Source organism: Acipenser ruthenus, chromosome 16 (genome assembly GCF_902713425.1).
Source record: "Acipenser ruthenus chromosome 16, fAciRut3.2 maternal haplotype, whole genome shotgun sequence".
Taxonomy (NCBI): Eukaryota; Metazoa; Chordata; class Actinopteri; order Acipenseriformes; family Acipenseridae; genus Acipenser; species Acipenser ruthenus.
This window is the reverse complement of record NC_081204.1, coordinates 26,026,595-26,049,212: the sequence shown is the minus strand read 5'-3', so window position 1 is coordinate 26,049,212 and position 22,618 is coordinate 26,026,595. Positions and strand designations below refer to the sequence as shown.

At 38.2% G+C, this 22,618-nt stretch overlaps 1 protein-coding gene across 6 annotated transcripts in view; it reads right to left on the bottom strand.

The window, feature by feature from the left end:
• Nucleotides 1–22,618, bottom strand: part of LOC117412345 (probable E3 ubiquitin-protein ligase MID2) — a 132,818-nt gene that overhangs the window by 26,279 nt on the left and 83,921 nt on the right. For all 6 annotated transcript variants that reach the window (XM_058989146.1, XM_058989144.1, XM_058989145.1 and 3 more), the window contains 2 exons: nt 20,172–20,899; nt 794–889 (listed from right to left, as the gene is read on the bottom strand). In XM_058989146.1, coding sequence (XP_058845129.1) covers nt 794–889; nt 20,172–20,843 — 768 coding nt within the window. In that variant the 5' untranslated portion in view covers nt 20,844–20,899. The remainder of the gene's footprint in view (nt 1–793; nt 890–20,171; nt 20,900–22,618) is intronic.

Sequence of the window (22,618 nt, the reverse complement as noted above, 5' to 3'; positions counted from 1 at the left end):
AATTACATCTCCAAAGTAATAACGCAAGACTCTTTTGTTAGTGTATATTACACACAGTGGCACACCATCTTGGAGATAAGCAAGGGGGGGACTTTACAGAGTAAGGGACTTTGAATTACATTTTCAAAGTGTGTTTTTACCTTTATACGATGGGAGCGTTTCTTCCTGCAATTGCTTAAATATTGTGTTTTTTTTATTTAGCGTTTCAGTTTCTTGCTCCCTGTCACACCCATATGTAACACAGACTAGTTCAGACTATAGAAGCGAGAGTCAGATACAAAACTAAACTTGATCCTTCACTTTGATGGCACTGGCTCATACTTCTATAATAGCACAATATTTGAATGCAATATGAACCAGTTAACTGCAAACATCATAAAAAGGTAAGTGGGCAGTAAACAAACATATTCCTGACCTGGCTTCAGAATATGCATACAGCCCAGGAATACATCACCAGCACCATGACTTATGGCATGTGCACACTGTACTGTATGATCGTTTTTTTATTGTTTGGATACTCAAATGCCATGCTACAAAATGCAACAGACAATTGCACAAAAACATGTTCCCTGAATAAGATACAGATTAATTATTCTCCAAGTCTATGGAATCTGCTCTAGCACTTGTTTCACGTAACTCCTGAGGAACAGGACTCATGGTCATAGAATCAATTAATGTATTTGAATCACACTTGGTATTCTGTGTGTTTGCGCGCACGTATACATATGTAACCTTGTACACACAGAAGTCAAGTAACCCTTCAATTGTCATAATTCTGTATTATTCCACTCACCTCCACCTGCTGGCAGATCTGAATCAGCTTCCCCATCTGGTTTTCTAATTCACTGTTCCTCTTAACCAGGTTTGTCAGGTTGCTGTCCAGAGCTTGCTGTGGGAATAAAAGACGACGAGAATGAGATTTAGAAAAAGTCCACATCAGCATGAGGCGAAAGACACTGGCTGTCACTTAACATCATTTATTTAGTTAGTAATGCTCTCTATAACGTTTAACATTGTAAGATCATATTAACTGGTTGCACTATTAAAATGCTCACCTGTTGTACTAGGTGCAGACAGTTCTGCCTTTCGCTGTGATTTTAATCTTACACTGCATTTGTCAGCAAGAGTGTGCTATTCAATTGACTTCAATTATTCATACAAAAGTTTATATTGCAGCTGAATATCTGTTGGTATTTGTACAAAGGGATGCTTTATTCCCTGTAAAGAAAATACCCTTTAATATTTCAACGCTTTGCCCGAGGCATTGTCTTGGTCTGAAGCATGAAAGTGCAGCAAATCAGGAAATAGGACCCGACTCAGAAATCACCATGCGGTGTCCTACCATCTCAGCACAGAATAGTGAGGTTTTAGGAAACGCAGCTGAACCCGTACTCAAAAAGGTCAACACTAGTCAACAGCCACAAAATACTTCAAGGGACATTTTTATGTATCCAGTTCATGTGCAGTGGATTTACCAACAAATAGTGGAAGAGAAAAATAATGACCAAATAAATATGGTTATTTGGAACACCAAAATTATATATATTTTTTTATTTAAAAAAAGTCAGCAGAGAACCATTGATCAAGAACATTGGTTTATTATTAACAAGTGTCACCTTTGATTTTGATGTAATTACTAACTAACTAGAGAATGTCAAAACTCAGGTTTACCTCATGTCAATTCTGCATTCATGTATGTGTGAGAAAGACCGTTTTAATATTAGCAGATACAGTGCATTACAAGGACCAGCTACCATTCCCATTTTCTAACGCTAGCAGATCAGCTTAGCATATTTCTCCAATGAATATGGAAAAGTGTATTTTCTATGCAAAGAACAAACAAAACCCCAATATACAAATATCAACCCCTATCCCTTACAGTATGTATGACTCAACCCAGCAACAGCAACCAACAGCACTATTTTGGATGTTGTTTCATCCATATTGTGTTGTTTCTAGTCTAAACAATGAACTAGATTTCTATCTAAAATAGTGTGGTTGTGTGAATTGCCATTTACTTACCGCTATTTTGTTTACATCGTTAATTTTTATGTAAAAAGACTACTATCGTTACTCATTTTACCTGTCTGTCCCTCTCATTGCATTCAGAAACATCTAACATTTAATAGATAACCTTGTTGACTCACCACAGCGCTTGTCTTTGATGCATCCATGATAACTGCTTCAAAGAGAGTGCCAGGGCTCACATGCCAAGACTACTTACACTTGCATAGCACACAAGGGAGAACAGAGCCCTTGATTAGGCTGTGCATTCAGATGTCGATGCCTGTTAGCGTTCCTTGGAAATGCTGAAGGAAACTTCTTGTCCTCTGTAACTAACCTTAAAACCTGCTGGTCGGATATCAATCCTATTGTAATATTCATTATAATAACCAGTTAAACGGCACTACATGGACAGTTAGGCTTAAACACTTAACACTGGCTGGCAGTTATAATCTACTCTCATCATGGAGAGGGACATATGGCTTTGTTCTGGACCACTGATTAAAACAATTTAAATAATTGAATTTATAAATCTAAAAAAATTGGAAATAAAAGAGTCTGGAATCCCACTGTGGTACTGGATTGATATTTGACATGTCCGGGAGTTATTTCAGCAGCCAGAGGTTACAGAAATTATAAACTAAATAAAGGGATATATGTCATAACAGTGCGAGAACAAAACCATGCCAGAGGCTCTCTGTTTTCTTATATAAAGCTGTCATTTTTTGAGGTGAAGGCTCAAGAGTGAATGGAAGTGGGTGGCAACAAGAACACCTTCCATTCTGTGACAGGTCACAGGGTTACTGTTTAAAGATTGCAGTACATCTAGGCCAACTCTTATCAATCCAGCACCATGGCACGCTGTATGAAAATGGAAAATCAAAGTCCACATCATGAAATCCCATGTTTACAGCACACAACCGTGTTCAACTTCCATGTCTTGATACAAAAGGACTGCAATCAATGCATCACCTAATGCTTCACATTTAGACCAAGACCAGTATCAGACATGTTCAACTAAACATCAGTAAATCAGGCATTCAAAACACCAAAATTACACAATGAAAATAAAAATACTGTAAGAAAAACCAGGCTGTAGAAAAACTCCATGAGATTGAAAAGCTGATGTCAGAATATTTACAATCATATTAAAGCACATTCTGCCATCAAATCTTATAAAATCAATCAGTCCTAACTTCTGCACTGGACATATGTTTGTATAATAAATAATAATAATAATAATAATAATAATAATAATAATAATTACACCCAACTGTACATAAGGCTGTAATTGTATCAAGGGTTTCTAGTGACACATATCATCAGAGTGGTAGCTTGAGTGATTTATCAATGTCACCAGAAACCAGCGACAGAATTACAGCCTTATATGTACAGTTTTGGTGTATATTTGTTATAATACATCAATCAATCTTTATTTTATATAGCGCCTTTCATAGTGGACCACCATCACAAAGCGCTTTACAAGATGGTGAGGAACAATGCATAATACATTAAATACAGTGAAATAGTACATTAACTACAAACAGTAAAAAACAATGCAAATACATTAAATACAGGCATATTACAATGCAAATACATTAACTACAGGCATATTACATTAAATACAGGGCTAGGATGTGAATTCTAAACATTGTGGATGTGTGTGTCATACAGAATCATAGGAATAAGATGGAGTGAAAAAACCTGAAATAGCAATTTAGACAACAGCCAAGAACAGATATCAGGCTTAAGAGCATTGAAAGCAAGAGAGAACGTGAGAGTTGATTTGATGAAGTGAGCGACTGTGGGAGCTGCACGCACTAAAGCTGGGAGAGAGTTCAATGGTGATATAACAGACAGAAAATGTAAAACTAGCACTGTTGCTTTTTAACAAGTGTTGGGGAAAAAACTTGGGAAAACAGAATTCAAAACACTTTCTTTTTTTCTTTTATGACTCAATTAGAAATGTTAGAACTTTTTAATTTATTAACATTTGTGGAAGGTGGATGACAAAAAAGTGCAAAAGATTTAAAACATGACACTCTTAAGAGTCTTTTCCTAAGACCCACACATTCTCCGGAATCTCCAAGCTATCGTTCTTTCTGGATTGGCACCACAATCAACTTTTTTTTTTTTTCTATTACTATTTGTATTTAGAAAGCTGCAAATGGAAAATCATGTATGTAACAAGCAATTACTGTACAGTAGCTGATAATTAGACTGAAAGAGAAAGTGATTACCCGATGAATTGGCCTGTTCCGGACTGCCACAAAATAACTCTGGAGACATTTTGCTTCTGAAGCATCTTCATATGGAACCAACGTCTTTGCATAACATGGCAACAGGCATTAGCTGTCAGTTTTTTGGATGTTCTATGACAGTGTTTAGCTTGGCAAAAAGCCACAAACATGATTTGAAACACACCAATTGGAACATATGTTTTTTTCCCCCTATTCTCATGATATAGTTTTCAAAATAAACCCAGTATCTAACAACACACATCTGTACCCAAGCATAAAATGAACTGTAGTATTGTCACTATTAAAATAAAACTGCCACACTCAAATTTCTAAACATTTACAACCTCTGCATTTTCTGTGATATACAGAGAGATGCCGAGTCAACATCCACCTCAGTGTCTACAGCTTGACAGTGACCATTAAACAAGTTCCAGAGTTCAGCACAGAGAGACCCCATCATGGGTTTGGCCTGAAGCCCCTCCAATTACCCGCTGACGATGACAAACACACAGATATATTGGGCACCAGGCTGCGTGTGCTTTTCTGGAGCTGTGCTTCTCTGGAGACATTTCTTTTTATCAAGTTTCCAATAGATTTGTGTTCAGGAGGAAGGTAATTGGCATGTCGCTCGGGAAATCAGTATCGCTTTCCATTCTGGGTGCTTTGGTGTTTTGCTGAGGGGCTGCAGGCTGACGTTGGGTACATTTTGAAACCTTTCACTTTATGGTCACGGTCCTGTGATAGGCAGCTACTGCTGATGACAGGAGCCAATTATTTTGAATGCACAGTTGTTAAAAATGCTGTGATAGCTGGGAATTGCAGAATACTGGGTTTCACAGAAATTATCAGAATTACCATCTTGAAATGTGTAGGTGATCTGTACTACAGCTCTCTTCATGGTAGACTTTAAAGAACTGTTAAGACTTCCCAGTCTCAGTGGGGTCTATCCAATGATCTAAAATCAGCAGAGGATCTAAATCCTGCCACCATTTAAATTGTTAAAGGACTTTGACTGAATTTAATATTGACATGGTTGTGGTATTTAGGTCTGCCACTCTTTAGATCAATTGAATGGAATCCAGTATTTGTAAATTGTGCTACAAAACCATTTATAATAATTATCACTTTGAGAAATCAAGGCGTTTGCATTACCATATGGGTGTCTCACTTTTACCTCATTTTAAAAGTTACAGCAGTTCTCTGTGTTAATTAAAAATACAACATATTGACTAACAGCTGAAAGTGCCCACTGGGACTCTTCCAAAAAGGGTGCCAAAACAGAGCTACATTATCTTTGTTTGTGTGAAATTTCAAAATACCCTTCCAAGCATTTACTGGAAACAAGGTACTGAGCAAATAGCTGCATTTTAAATGTGGTTTCTTTTGCATATTGCATATGTAGAAAGTTTAACCCATTTCACTTCACAAACTAACTGCAACAAGAAACAACATTTTCTGTGGTGTTAAAAAATCAACTTCCACCACAGAAAATGTTTCACTGTACAGATTAACCTGAGGGGTTCTGTGCACTAACTGTATAAAGCAGTAACATTAAATTATAAATAGTTGACCACAGGGCTGTGTCCCTTGGGTGGGGTGGCTTTGGTAGTCTTAGAGTGTAATGAAGTGTTGTTTGACATGATCCGTTTTGAAAGTAATGTGCGGTTTACTCCACACTGGTGTTAATGGTATCATTACTGTTTAATGTTGAATATGGGCATACTCTGCTCTATGTTGGTTTGGGTGGGAAGGGAGTCACCGTGACATGCATAGGTATGAAACTTCTCCATCATCCATTTCTATGCTATGTGTTTCCCTCACTCAAAAACCGCTCTATTCTCTTGCAGCGAGAAAGCCTTTTTTCAGGGCTTCTGGCACCAACAGTATAAAATAACAACCATCGGTTCACTTTGTATATCAGAATTTAGGCAATTTGCATCACAAGTGAATTATGCAAAAGTTAATTTGGGGAAAATGAAACAGCCTCTTTTTTTTTTTTGGCCTGGTAAATGTTTTTTCAGTTTGTTTAATGAAATTCGTTGCAGTTTTCTACTGAGTGCTGTTTTTATTAACTGCAGTGCATTCAACTTAACTCATTCCGTCTCACCATTTGTTTTGACTTTTATCTCTCTTTAAAACAGGAGACTACAACCTATACATACAGTCCCGACTGTGACTTTGAATATTTGCTGTAGAACACTTACAAATGTCATCCATGGGAATTGGCAAAAGACTGCATGCTGTTCTAAAATCAAGCTCCTGGTTGACATGTTGATAAATATCTGGAACATGCCTAAGCTCAAAATCTCTTAACTTGACTGAAGATGAAAGAATATCTTCACAATCAAATGAAGAAAGCAGTGATGTCAACCTAAACTTTCTATTGTCTCTGGCAACATAGTTACTATGGTTATAGAGGGGCGTTTCTTAAAATCCTAAAGCTTCTGTAGGGCTAGCTAAAAGGGTGTGTATAGTTTAAATTGACCTAGCTGTCAAGAAAGTTAAACATACATGCCTAGTAGGTAGCAAATAATGAACTATATCATTTGTTAGTTGTAGGCTTCATAAATTACTTGTTTAAGGGTTCATTGCTCTAAACTCAGAATGTCTTTCTTCACCGACTAATATCATTGGGTCCTTAAACGCTTGCAAGTAAGAGGCTTAGATGGTAGACGCTTAAGTGCAGTTTTGTGTCGAGAAATCAAACCCCTCTAAACAGTGCTAATGGTACCCAGTCCGAACGAGACCAAGTTAATTCTTGGTCCAATTATAGTCTGTCAGAAACTTCAGAATCAGAGCCTGTCCACAAACTCCCTTTCTTCAGTGGGGCACTTCACAAACTTTAATTAAGAATACATTACATTTCAATGACATGGGCATACTGTATGTACACAAAATAATAGCGTCCTAAGACTTTTGTGGAACTACCAAATTAGGAGCAAATTGTTCAGCACAAAACAGGTAAACGTGAATCCTACACGACACCCACTATGGAATATATTTAGCAAATAGAAGGGTTTATTGTACTGCTAAATTTCTGATTGCCCCACAGATCACTTCAGTTTTGATGCATCTATAGCTTGCTCAGATGATGAAAATACAGTGAACAAATATAAAACTTTGATGGTCATTACAGTACATCAATGAAACAAAAGTCTATTTTAATACTCTAAAACAGCTGAGGCTCTACATATAAACTATTAAACTCAACACAGTAGCCTGTATTTCCAAATTATTAAACCCTGTATTAATATACTGTAAGCAGTTTAATAACACTGTGTAACAATTTTTTTTTTTTTTTTGGTTCCTGGGTAGTAAGTGTTATTTCCTAATTGCTTATGCCTCAAAAGTATAGAAAATGGCTATTATTCCCCACAAACTTTGCTTTTGTGACCAGGACAGTGATAATTTTGAAATTTACCTATTTCCCAGAACATTCCAGATAGATTCAGTGCTGAGTAAACTTGGAGTAACTTCTAGAACTTTCCAGTAATATAAATAGTAGTATAAATACAGGTGCCTTAAGCCCACCAGTTCAGTTTAGTTCCAGCTGCCTAAGTGGATACATATCTGCATTTTTCTGAGATGGCATCAAGAGGCTGCAATGTTGGCATTCCTGATGGGTCTCCAAGGCGGTTTTACTAAGTTTCCCTGCTATCTTTGCCTTTGGGACAGCAGGGACAGCAGGGACACCAAGGCGCACTACCACAGGCGGGAACAACGTCAAGTGGGAGCCACTGGTGGACCCCCGGAAGGTGCTGATGCCACCACTGCACATCAAATTGGGCCTTATGAAACAATTTATCAGAGCTCTAGCTAGTACCTTCAAGACTTCTTCCCTAAGCTATCTGAGGCAAAGGTCAAAGCCGGTGTCTTCGTCGGACCACAGATAAAGAAGATCCTGGAGTGCAATGAATTCCCCAAGAAGCTCACTAGTAAGGAGAAAGCGGCTTGGAACAGCTTTGTCGCAGTGGTTCAGGGCTTCCTGGGCAATCACAAGGCCGAAAACTATGTGGAGCTGGTTGAGACTCTGGTGAAGAACTATGGCACAATGGGCTGTAGGATGTCCCTCAAAGTCCATATCATTGATGCTCATCTTGATAAATTCAAGGAGAACATGGGAGCGTACTCGGAGGAGCAAGGCGAGCGCTTCCACCAGGATATACTGGACTTTGAACGCCGCTACCAAGGACAGTATAACGAGAACATGATGGGAGACTACATTTGGGGGCTGATTCGTGAAAGTGATTTACAGTATAATCGTAAATCTCGAAAAACTACTCACTTCTAAATCTTTTGTAGTCATTTTTGTATTACTTTAGTATAAATACATGTTAATTTGGATTCATATGTTGTTTTTTTCTGACTGTGAACGAAAAGACACAAATTCGCCCGTTTCCTCATTGGAAATAGGTCAATTTCAAAATACCACTGTCTGGTCACAAAAGAAAAGTTTGTGGGGAATAATAGCCATTTTCTATACTTTTGAGGCATAAGCAATTAGGAAATAATACTTACTACCCAGGAACAAAAATTGTGTTACATAGTGTAATTTGCCTCTGCTTATTGAGGCTACTACAATAATATCTCTGATTATTCAACTTCTGTTTTTGACTGTTAGTCTGTTGCCATGAGCTTTGGGGTTACAGTAGTCTCCGCGTATAGGAACACCTCCTAAGAGAACAGAACACTTCCGCTTAGGGAACACCTTTTTGGCACCGATAGCGATTCGTTGCTAACCGATTCAGAACTGATACAGTACTGTTTTGTAACCTGAAAACTCATCATCATCATTATCAAGCTCAAATTTAAATGTTTTTTTTCAATCTTGTCAAGAGTAATCTAGAGCTTCTGCTGCATTTTTTAACCTGTGTAGGGCGGTGCCGTGTTAATAACCATTGTGTTCAAATTAATTCTTGTATTCATAATTACTGTTACCGTATGTAGGGATGCTTGATTAATTCTAGTTTATTATTATAGTTAATTGACATACGCTTGCCTATTGCTTTTCTCTTACTTATTCTGTTCATGTCACATGTTGATGCACGTGCGTCATGACATAAGTAATCAGTAATGTGCAGAGGACTTTTAAAGCACAGGGGCTCATTGAGAAAAAAGGGCACGCGCTGGTCACCAAGTAATAAATACCTTTGTATAAATTGAGTCATATTATAATTGGCCATGGCATATTGTGTCCGTGGTCAACTCTGTCTTTGAGAACACTTCAGGTAAGAGAACATTTTTCTTGCTTCCCAAGGGGTGTTGTCTTAGCCAGAGACTACTGTCTAAAAAATGAGTTTGCCAAGCAATAACATGTCTAAGTGATGAATGATTACTGCACCAGGTATTGGGTAAGATGAATATGATTCATTTAACTGGGTGTAGCTAGATTTAGGTTGATTTTGTTTTGTTAGCATTATGCTTGGGCACTCTGTGGCTGGAGGAATCATTTATCAAACTATGACGGAGTAGTTTTCTTCATGATGGCTGCAGGTCATGTTATTTATTTTATTTTTTTTATAAAGACAATCATACATAATGCATCAAATTGACACAATGAGGTTTGCATTCCAGCTTGATTTGATTACATGTTTCAAAATGTTTATGCATTTAATTTTCACTGAAGGTACTGAACTAGGATGGGTACTATGCAATTTTAACAAGTGTCAAATTTAGAAAAAGCCATTTCATTGACATTCTCAGTACACAGTAGAACAGCAGTGTAGGTCAAGTAAGAACATTTGTTTTCAGCTGGATTAGAAAAAGCAGCACTGTAAACAAGCTGTTGATATATAAATACAATTATATAAGGGTGTACTGTTAAATACATGTTGTATTCATCTGCTCGCATGCTGTTGACAACCCTCAACTTTCAAACACGAATATGTGCACCTAGGAGTCATCCTTTAAAAACGAGGGTTCTAAAAATCAAAGACACTTTGCATTTACACAACTGTTGACATTTCTGGGAGAGCAGAAAGAGTAAAGATCCCCACAAAGATTACCTAGCAATGTGCAGAGCCTGTGAACACCCCTTCACATTCCCCACCCTGTCTGCTCCTGTCAGAACCACCTCGATATCCAGTTTACATTTCCGGGTGGAACATTTTTTAAACCTTCTCAGAAACAAAACCACAAAACACGCTTTTCTGACATTCAGACGCATCATTTCTGAAAGCATAATGACATCCATCTTTGTAGCATGGCTAGATGCTAGCTTATATTGTGTTTAAAACTAAGCTCATGATTTGAAGAGACCTATAATTTACTATTTATTTCCAAACCAGTGATCCTTCCACAAGCTGGCTACACCTGACTGGAAACATCAACAAAAATGAGGCATATGGGCAGTCTCATTTAATGTGCTTTGATAAGACACTATGAAAGAAAAAAGGAAAACAACGGCCTGTGTGACTTGGATGTCTTGTGACGGTTCTGAAGCTCTGTTGAGCAAAGCCAGAGGCAACTACAGAAACATCCTTTACAATCGGCTCCCCCCAGAAGATGTAGCCTTTGCACACACTTCTTTGCTATATTCCGGCCAATGAAAGTTGATGGGCTTCCTACACAGTTGTCATATATTTTGAATGGAAACATGGTGTACTGTCAAGCCACATTCCTCATTTATTCCTTTCTAGTTCACTGTTTAGCTATTTATTATTAATGATTTTGATTAAAATGTGTTTTTAAAATCTGAAGATGAAATGCAGCAATAATATATACTGAAATCATACAGTCTCGAGTACGAATTGATTTACAATACTTGAGTCATAAAAATAGATTTCTGTTGAATGACCGCTGTGTGGGCGTTAGCATTTCCCAGTGCTGTTGACACTATTTTATTTTTTATTTACTGTGGACTTGTCATCAGATGACAACTACACTATACCCTGGACATGCTGAGCAATGCACTCCAACAACCCCACTGTACTATTTTATTTATATATATATATATATATATATATATATATATATATATATATATATATATATAAAGTGAAGTTAAAACAAAACGTGGGGTTATTTTACACACATTAAGGAAATTCTAGCAACTGGAATTGCAACAGTAATACTGATTTCCTACACATTTTGTCATAATCTCTCTATTGTATTGATTCTTTAGTTGTTTTGCACTGCATATTTTATTCCAACTTGGCTCCAACATCATGTTTCCATTTAGTTCCCTGGAAGCGTCAGAATAAACAACCCTGCTATTCAGTTCTGCCAATTGTGCTAATTTAGCTGAAGTTGTGGGGTCAAACTAATCTCCTTTGTGCTTACTGTATGCTGGAATTAAGACATGTTCTAAATTATATCTTATATTGTTTTGTGTTAAAAAAAAAAAGCTTGCAATATTTACTGCACCAAGGCAATGCTTTTTTATCCAGGCATACTTTATAAAGGCTTTATAAATTACTGACATGATTGATGAATTTAGTATTACCATAGTCTGGGACAGGCAACAATGTTGTTTTGATTTTACCAATGCACAGATAAGAGTAATGTTACAGGATTATCGTAGCAGGAAATCATTCCCTGGAAATTTGCAAGAAATTAAATATCTGTCAAAACCTGGTCCAAGGGGTGGTATAAATCGCTTATCCCAAAGCTCAGTCACCCATAGGTTTTAAATCACAGAGAATTACACTCGGTCGTGCATACAATATATCTGTTGTCCCTGTGTCAGCAACAACAACTACAATAGAAGTACTGTCAGTGTTTAAGCAAGGATGTTAAAATTACTCTGTCTGTGATCTCCAATAACTGCACACTGCAGTTTTCCAATCTATTTAACATTAAAATGCTGTAACTACAGGTTGATCAATACGATGTGAAAGGTTGTGGTTTAAAATTACTGGACAAGAATAAAAGGGGATGGGGGATAAATAATCAACTCCACCAACACAAGGGGTCATGTGAATATACTGTAAGCTTAGGCACTGTTGTAGCTTGCCATTGAATATGGAGAGACACAACGATTGATTAATAACATTAATCATGTAATCTCATAACACAGTAAGAGAGGAATGAGAGACTGACAAGGAGATAATGCTGCTGGGCTAAATGGGATCAATCTGCAAGGTCAGGCGAGCTGTGTGAACAAAATGGAAAGTGAGAAACTCAATTTTCCAGACAACTGTACAGGGATTCAGAAGGACAACATATGATCTGATGGTTTGCATTGGACATAAGAAACAAAGGTTAGAGCATTTATGGACTATATATAGAGCAATCAGCTGGCCTTGCAAGCAGCACACAAACTAACAGTTTCCTCTTTGTGATGCTGCAGTACAGACCGTTCCTCAATGGTAGTTTTAGAGTTTGAGATCTACAGTAATCACCTCCAAACCAGCTTGCCTCTATCAGGGTGCCCTATAGGACTTCTCCTGCTAACACTTGAAGGAATTTCCATTGTTAATGTCTGTTATAGCCCTGAAAGCAAAAATGGAATTGAAACAGGTATTGCCTCCTTGACCATTTTCTCCAAATGGTGTTTTTGTTGTACTGATTGTTGTGTTTATCAACAAGAGTCCCACGACTCCAATTCTCTTAGTTACATACAGGTCGTGATAAAACAATCTTCCTACATTAGTGTCTAAAATGCTGATTAGAAAACAGTTTATAAATGTTTTGTTTTCTACTTAGACACATGCAATTATTTGTCTGTGCTGTTAATCCACCACAATAATTTCCTGCAATTAGAATCATAATACACCATTTAGCTTTCAGTGAAACTAAATAAGTCTTACTGGTAGCTAATTCATTATACAGTGGTATAAGAATCTTTGTAAGGGACAAGTTCCATTGGAGTAGGCCCACAAGGAAAGAATAGTAATCTGATTTGTGATGTTGTTGTTTTTTTTAGCTTCATAGAAATGTGCATAGTATAAAGCATGCATGGCTTATCTCCGTCTTCTTAAATATGACATTGTGATGCAAGTAGGCTTACCATTTTTTGCCTTCAGGCACAATCTCACAGTCCCTAGAGTAATGAGCACTGAATATGTGTACACCTCGCAAACGTGTCATTTTATAAAGATGGTCTTGGCTTAGATGTTGAAGGAGGATACATGAAGGTTCAAATAGCAGAAAGCAAATAAGAACTCCTCGGGTAAGGGGAAAATGCCCATGGGGGATTAAGTGTTTGCAATTTCTTTATTTTATTATAAATCTTTAAATTCTTACCATTTCAATGTTAATACTGCTATTTAGTACAGTATGCTGGTCTCGTTTCTTTGATTTCACATTATTCTCATTGACCTCTTTCCTTGCCTTAGCACTCCGGGATGCTGAGCTTACAGGTAGTTCAATTCATCATGCCCCCATGAATGTGCACAACAGCTCCCCCAGTTTATGCACTGTATGAACAAATCATTGACCATGTGATACAGGATGAAAGGGATGGAGCGGGTTCTGGAATTCCAAACGGACAGGATACGGCATCCATCAGAGATACTGAGAGAATGGGACAGGAAGCCACATCCTTTACATCCCTGCACTTTGAGTAAACACAAAGTTTCCATTCATGATTACAGTGGTTTCACACACAGGCAACCCTAAAATCTCTTACACTGTTTTCTGCTTTTAAATCATAGTACATTCCTAATTGGGTCACAGAAATACCATAAAAGGGCAATTTGGGGGATGGGGTAATTTAATGTTTGTTTCTCAGATTCAGGCAGATTTATAAGCTTATAACAGAGGATAAAAAATAAAGTTTTTCCCCCCGATCTGTGTATTGTGTGGTGGGACAGTAAACATTAGCCACTACAGCATACAACAGTGTGAATTTCATTGGGACCCGTTTGTTAAATATGGAACTACAGTTCTGCTGGATAAGCTCCGCATTTAACATGCTTTTAGACTGCTGACTGACAGGAGATGTAGATACTCACAAAACCACAGGCCAACACTGAGCTTTTACTGGAAAGTAAGACTAAACACCTTGTGGATATACATAAAGCTTCAGTCTCGACTGCCAGCAACCAGACAAACTCAGGAAAACCAAATGGCAACCAGTCTGTTTGGAACGATTTCTTTAAGAAAAATTGTAAAACAAAAAAAACAATAGACAGCACTGCAAAACTGTACTTGATAAGCCAAGATCTAACCTGTATGACCTCCCAATTGCAATACACCTTGCCTAAGCAGCATTGCACCACTGCATCAATCCACTTGGCTGGACCTCACCATGCTGGACTCCTTGCCACTGCTGTACTGAACCTTAATGACCATCTAAGCCCTGTACAAAATACAAAACAGTAAAGTGTCCCTGACAGTTAAACACTCAGTCACTGCACACTGCTGCAAAATAAGTCAACAATGCAGGCAAACCAGCACCACGGATCTCTCTTGAAAGCTGCCATGATACTTTGCCCTCTAAAATGTTACATTCGATACCATTTTGCTGAGCTTTTTGATTCCCGCTTGTACCATTTGTGTATAGAAATGCTCCTCAAATCAATCATTCATATCACCTCGCTGGTCTGTGGCAGCCTGTTGTCACATTTCTAAAAAACCTTGCAGAAAACATCTTCCATGCCCAGACGTTCGCTGATGATGTTGTTTGACTGATAGCGGACTTGAGTTCTCCTGAGTGCTGTGCCAACTGAAATTCAGCAATGTGGTTTGACAACTGCAGCAGCTTCTCTTTCACACCCCACCCCCACACCCCTGTTTCAAGAAGTAGGTGGAGAAAATATATTTTGCAAGCAGATGATATAAACAAACTGTATCATGACCAAAGCACAAAGCAGAATATTTAAATTGATTGTAGGACACTTTAAATGCTGGTTTACTTTTATTCTTTTAAATTCAGTTTAGCCTATGGATACAAATAATGAATTACAGTAGTAGATTTAATTCGAATGCAGCTTTAGTAAGTGAAGCGGGTAAGACTTAGTTTTGTCTGCTCAGCCACCTTTATATAAATATCCTGGAGGCTATTCCCACTGTATGTTCATAATGAAGGAGGAAAAAAAATATATATTCTGCATCTCGTCAAATCTCTCCTAAAATGAACTAAAGTACAACCAGCTTGGATCTGGGAACGTATCCAGGTTCCGTTTCCTGATGAACTGAGCTACTTGACAAGATGCTCTGACAGATCAGCCTCCCGCCAGCTCCACTGGAGTCCCTGGAGAGAACACTGCTCACTTCAAAAGCTGGGGGCTGTTTACACAGGATAGTCTAATTTCACAGTAAGGCTGCTTCAATTTCTAAAGAAACAACATTCCACGGAGAGGAATGGAAACAATCTGTTTTTACAGAAACCAGGTCTTTTCCTTCAAGTCACACATAAACATAAACCAATTGGAGAAATTAAACAATTTGTATTTATTTCCAACCCCTTACATAAACAAAATTTTAAATTGTCAGCCGTGTGACAGCACTTTCCAGGAAATTACCTCTGCTGTCTGGGTATCCAGGCAGAATCCATAACACTATTTGTGAACCAAAGTGTTTTAAAGTAAGTTTCTTAAGAGGCTTAAATATGTGCACAGATGAAGGAGTATGTAAGATAGTGGTTGCTGTGGTTTGCAATTTTAAAAATAAAATTAAAGCTTTTTTTGAAAAAAAAAAAAAAAAAAGCCTCTTTCATCCCCTTACCCTGTCATACGTCTCCTGTCATAAGATGCCAGTGTTTAGCAGCAACACCTAGCAAAGAAGGTTGGATTGATCCAGCTGTGCAGTCCACAGCCTCTTATCAGTGCTTGCAGGACTGACTTGGTCAATTCCTAAGTCCACAATTTTCCACTTCCAGGAAACCCAGAGAAACAAGTAATCAGATAAATCCCATTTGTGATTATATTCACTTTGAGCAAGGAAATAATTACAAATCAAATATTTTAAATGTACACAGTGACTCTGCATTTCCGAGTATCCAGTGGCAGTTTATTCCAGGATTTAGAAGCTCTGTACAGTATATGAAAGCCATTTCTATTCTCATAAGGGGAACGTCCAGAGTACTGTTAACATTTTAATATGAAGCTTATTAACTTAATCCACTAACATGGATAGTTGGCATTTTAAGTCATCTCCATTTCTACAGCACAAAATTAAGCTTTCCCATAAAGTGTACGGTAATAGAATTCTTAGTACATAAATGAGTGATGAGTTCAACCACCACCCACCCAAGGCAAACATACAAAGTCTATTCAACACAATCTCCAGGCTGAGACAAATAATTCCAAACATGCAAACGACATCAGCGTTCTCTATGTCTGGCCTCTCGGAACAGAAGACTAGTTTGTAGCACAATGCGAAACAGAGGGCTTCGTTCTTTACCTGACCCACCACAGAGCACTACTTTGATGTTTTCTGCTACAGTATATTTCTTTTTAACAAAACAATGAGATCAGTCGATATCAAGTCATTGTTACCTGATAATTGATCCAATTTGAGGGCAGATTTAAATCAGACACTTGTGGAGTTATGTTACTGAGAAATAATAATAATAAAAATCTTTACTGTTCTGTGTCCATAATAACATTTATTATTATCCCTATTTGATTTCAAAGTACTGTACATTTATTAGCAAAATAATGGGTTCTACCTATCAAAGGCACAATGTAAAATGATTAAAAAAAAAAAAAAAAAACTAACAAAAGCATATCTTCATTATTGCATGGGATTTGTGTTGAAATTTAATACAGCTTCAAATGATTGTTCTCTTTACCGTGCACACCCTTTTTATTATGTTTGATTTCATTGTGTGTGATTCTGATAATGACATTGTACACGTACATTTTTCTTACAGCTGTCTCAAACTGGCTTTGAGTTTTCTTGGAGAAAGGACAGCAGGCTTCGCTGTAGTGCGATGAGGTGAGACAGTCCCTGCCAGCTTTGCCTCCCTAACCCACGGGAGCACCAGAGCCAAGGAGACGCTCCCTTTGGAGTCCCCAGCGAAGACTGGCCTACTTCGCACAGCCAGGACGCAAACCTGTGCTGTATGACTCGCCCTGCGCACCACACAGCTGCGCTTCTACCAAGTGAGCCACTCGCCAATGACAGATTTTCCTAAAGTTGTGAACTGGTACATATAAACGGGCGTTCTTTAATATGTCTTGCTTTTTTGTGTAATGACTTCCAATATCATCTTCTAATTAAGATGAAATGCCTGGTACAATAAGGAGCATCATCAATCATGATCTGCAGTTGACTGGATGCATCCCGAAGTTTGATATATTTTTAAAAGAGTCCACAGCTCATAATAACTACGATACATCAATTTCAATCCAGCACGCATCAGCAACACACTGTATGATGATAGAGTGGGTTCTCGCATCAACTTTAATTTATGATGCTTTAGAAAGAAAAAAAGCACAGCACAGAGCCCAGACTTCACATGATGAGGCTATGCAAACCGTTGTGATCACAAACATGTAAAAATATACCAGTAATCCCAACATGACTAATAATTTGCACATCAGGCAGACAGAAGGAATATGAACGTTTTTAAAACTCTGCAGTTCGCTGCATGCACTGGCCATCAGTTTTAACAAAGCCCCCTGTAGATAGCTTTTAATGGACATTGTTGCATATATTGAAAAACAAGGTCGATACGATATAAATACAGCATAGCCTACATTTACACAATCTTCCTAACATATAGGCATACATAAGCATCTAATTGCACTTTACAAACATAATGAACTACACTGCCTTGTCTTGAGTCAAAACTAGGGACAAAACACAGGTACATATACTACAGGTAACTACAGTCACCCTTTACTAATAATACATAACGAATGGATCACGAGTGTGAATGTAGTGCAGCTACAGCGTGGTCACTTTCCCCAGTAATCTGAAGCAGATTTAGAAATGGCGTCTATCAGAGATGAGAAATAGATTGAGTTGTATGGATTCTGTCTGTAGTGTTTTGTGTTAACTGCAGCCTTTACAGTAAAAAAACAAAATAAAAATTAATACGGAAGACCAGTAAAGATGGAGTTGAAATAAGTGACCAATGAATGACTTAACATGTTCGCATCGGCCTGGGAACTCACTGACCTCAGCATTACCTGCAGTAGAACTACTGTGTTGTTTATGAAATGCTTTCCTATTCAGATCACCCTCTTCCTGGCTGTAACATGGGATTCCAATTTGATTCATGAATGCTGCTGGGAAACTTTATTATTATTGTTTTAATATGTATACAGAATAACACTAAGAGCCTATGTTTTTTTGATAAACAGTATTTTTAGTAACAAATAAATATAGGGATGCGTGCCAAAGAAAATCCAGACTACAGCATTACAATGAAGGAGCACTGCATAGCACAGCAGGTGTTATAAAGGAGGGAATGAAAAAATGCATTATAAAAAAAGTAATTAAAATTGTAACATAAGTCACCTCACAGCTGGCACTTCTTCCCAGCCTCTACTTTACATCACAATGTCTCTTTTACCTTAAATCCATGGGCTCTACAGCATGACACTGGAGATGACCTCACAACGAACCTTTTAAAACCTTTGATTCCTTTTACACAAAACAGCAACAATGCTTGATTGTCAAAGTATGGTAACAATACCTGAACATTACATGGTAAAATAATCCAATTAAAAAGGGGAAGCTCTGCAGGGGAATACCAAATGAAAGAGATACACGAAACAGATGAATGTACATAGATCAGGTGCACACTAGATGAAACGCAGTCACACACCCTCTTTATAAAGCCAATTTTGCAAAGAATGAAAAGGCATTGACTCATGCTACTATGCTATTATGCTTGTTTTCCTATTTCTTGGGGAAATCTCCTAAGGGAGCTTGTTCATTTTTATTATATACCTGCTCAGGAATCTGATCACACTAATATATATTTCAGCATTTTATATGCCGTAAAGCACAAAAACAGCTAGTTAAAAGAAATTGGCCCAGTCTTTTTCTTTTCAGATTTTTTATGGCTATTACATTTTTTTCAATGAGCAGAAACATGTTTGCCACCAAACGACCTCACAAAACACAGACAATCTGCCATACAGTTGAATGTTTTACTGTATTTCTTACTGTAACCTAATTTAAGAAAAAAAAGTTACCTTCTAAAGTGATTATTGACACGTAAGTTCTTAGACTGACATATTTAATATTTAAATAATTTTAACAAAAAAGAAGAAACCAATATATATTTACATGTGATCATTCACAGTGTAATGGTGGATTTTAAAAAAAAATAAACAGCTTCAACCAAAAACATTGTTTAGCATGGAGAAGCAGGTTTTAGCCGATGACCTTGCTATTGAATGGCACAGGTATGGCCTGATTCAGCAGTCCGGTTCATTTTTTGTGGATCAGCACTGTGGGTCCACAGTAAATAGACTGGGGCTTTAGGAAGTGCAGCGTCATCTATAACAATCACTCTCTCCTCTATAGCAATTTATGTTCAGCATCTGCTGGACATGCAGGCAAAATCTGGCATAAAAAGCAATAAGGGCATGAATCCATACTGTAGAGGTTAGCAATATGCAAAACTTTGGGGCTTTTTTGGAAGCTGGTTGTGTGTCCCATAACATGATCTTAACTCTTAATATATTATTTAAAATAAAAAAGAAATGTGCTTCAAAAACAATTTAAATAAAACAAAGTAGGGTAAAAAAACAAAAAAAAAAACTTTCTGCAAGTCATTCCCAAATGTAAACAAATGAAAGCTGCTAAAGATTTAGAACACTGCAAAAATGCAAATACTCCTTCTCTTGAACCAAACAAACCAACCATGACAACTTAAATATTTCGCAGAATTCCTACAGAAATTTATGATGGAAAGTGTCATGATGATGGTAAAGGAGATTTGTTTTGAAATTGTGTATTTTGTCTTTTATTGTGTACTTTGTCATATTAATTAGTGGCTAACGTTCATTAAACGTTTCTATATTAAGTGTAGGATGTCAATACTTTCTGTCTGCGACTGTAAGAAAAGAGAGACCTTACCTTCAGTTTATCGAACCGCTCACTCAGCGAAGAGACCTGGTGCTCCCGGTGGCGGCCCACTAACTTGCACAAGGCACAGATCAGCTGATCGTCGACGATGCAGTACATGTTCACCTTCTCGTTCTCGTGCTCCATGCACGTCAGGCCCCGGAAGTGGGCGTCCGGCACGGGCTCGACCAGCCGGTGGCTGGTGAAGGGTTTCTTATTAGGGTGGGTGGTTCGCAGGCAACGGTCACAGTAGGACACCTCGCAGGTGATGCAAGTCTTGACCGCCTCTCGTGGCGGGTCCTGCTCGCAGAACTGGCAGCGGATGCGCTCGAGCGACATGGCGGTGGCTGGGGAGCCTCGGCTGTTGAAGGGGCGCTCACGCCGGCTCTCGCTTGGGGAGTTTGGTCCGCTCAGAGAAGCTTTCTGGAAGCGGTCGATAATGTTCTGCAGAGTCACATTGCGCTTCAGCCCCTCCAGGCCGCGGTGATTGAGGGAGATGACGTAGCGGCAAGTGGGGCACTGGAAGGCAGAGATAGACTCAACGGGCTTGTTGGTGGAGCAGTGGGAGACGAGGATGCGGTGGGCACAGTTAAAGCACAGGCTGTGGGCGCAGGGTAGAAGTAGCGGGTCTTCAAACAACTCCAGGCAGATTGGGCAGGTCAGCTCCGACTCCAGTGTTTCCATTTTCAGTTGAAACAATCTAGAGCCGACATCAAATCCCACAGAAGCTGGTCAGTTACCTGACAAACAAGAGAGACACAGTGAGGGTCATGGATCAAGCACAATCTAAGCAGAGAGACTTGGTTGTTGCTTTTTTTCATGTGGAACTGGTACATGCTGGAGGTACTTGTTGAAGTGCTTGTAATTTGTGTGCACTAACCTTTGTGAATCATTTAATAACTAAAAATTGACCTGTTAATGTAAACAAGTAAATAGAAAAAAATAAATAAAATAGTTCAGTATAAAGTATCTTTATACTGAAATACATGAAAAATTGGAATAGATTAGCATAGTGCAAAAATAATTAAACCAATGTGCCATTTACAAATGCACAGTACGGTTTATTAAAATCCCCAGCTAATAAAATTAAAACACATACTGGCAACACAGGATTCATGTTGCACGTATCCCAGTTTGAGGGTTCTACAAGGAAAAGAGAAATTCAGCTAAATTAGGAACTGGTTCCCAGTGCTCAATCTATTTCCAGCCCTGCTGCTGTGGCGATTCCTCAGTGTATCTGCCACTTGTGCTGTCATGCTCAAGAGTGCGCTATTGAAGCGAATAATGACAGACAGTAGTATTGGTGTAGGAATTTGACTTTGCTCCAGCCTTGCCTCTCCCAGCAGGTGTCTCAGCTACAATAGGCGTTGCTGTTTGAACAGCTCTGTCAAGGGACATAATGCGTGCTATAACTGGACACAAACACATAATTTTGAACTATAAATGCAACCCTAAATCAATATGTACAGTCATCTCCTATGTTATTTGCTGTTCTTTATGCAAGGCAGAAGGCTAGTAAAGCATCTGACAAGCGGTTGTCAGCCCTAAATGTAAGCAAGAAGATACCAAAGACGATACCTATAAACCATTATGTTAAAAGATCAGGAAAATGTGGACTTTGTTCATAGCTCACAATTTACCTGCACGTCATAGAAGTTTGTTCACTTGACTACATTCTGAAGAGGAGTCAGGAATCAGGTGGTTTTGGTTGGCTGAGAGGGTTATAATTATTAATAATTTCCCATAGAGATTCATCTTCAGCATTCCAGTTGAGGGTTTCCTTTTTTGCAGGCATACGGCTTTGCAGTTTGCTTGCTCATTTTTCTTCGTAACATAGCAGCCGTGTAGGGCTACAACATCTTATTAACTAAATGTAAATGTAAATAAATGCAACTAAATGTCACTGAGCACACATGTAATTAATCATTGTAGTGCCAGGATCACCCCGTAATACACTCATTCACTTAAATGGGTACTAATAAACACAACATCATTAAAATGAAGCTGCTCAGGCATGACTACTCCCCTCACATTTGAAATCCTTGAAAGCGTTTTTGTACAGCACTTCATTTGCTTTCTTACTGAAGAGAGAGAGACGTAGAAGGCAGCAATGAGTTTGGGTGAGATGAACAAGGCCACTAAAGCTGATGAACCTTATTGCTACATTGCCATTAGGCCCACATTTATTAGATTTGTTATTCTCCTGTGAAAATCACAAGCCTCCCCTTCCTGTTTCCATCTGACTAGGCTTGAATAACCATCACCTATGAAGTGACCCAGAGGTATTCTCTGTGTTTCTGTGTTGTGCATGACTGAGTTTCACAATGATGTCACACACCAATACCACGAAAAGCTCCTATTAAACCTAAAGAAGCACATAGGATTTTTTTTTTTTTGGAAGGCAGTACAAAATGAGGAGAATGGTCTGGTTTCTGATAACATACAATAAACAAAAGTAT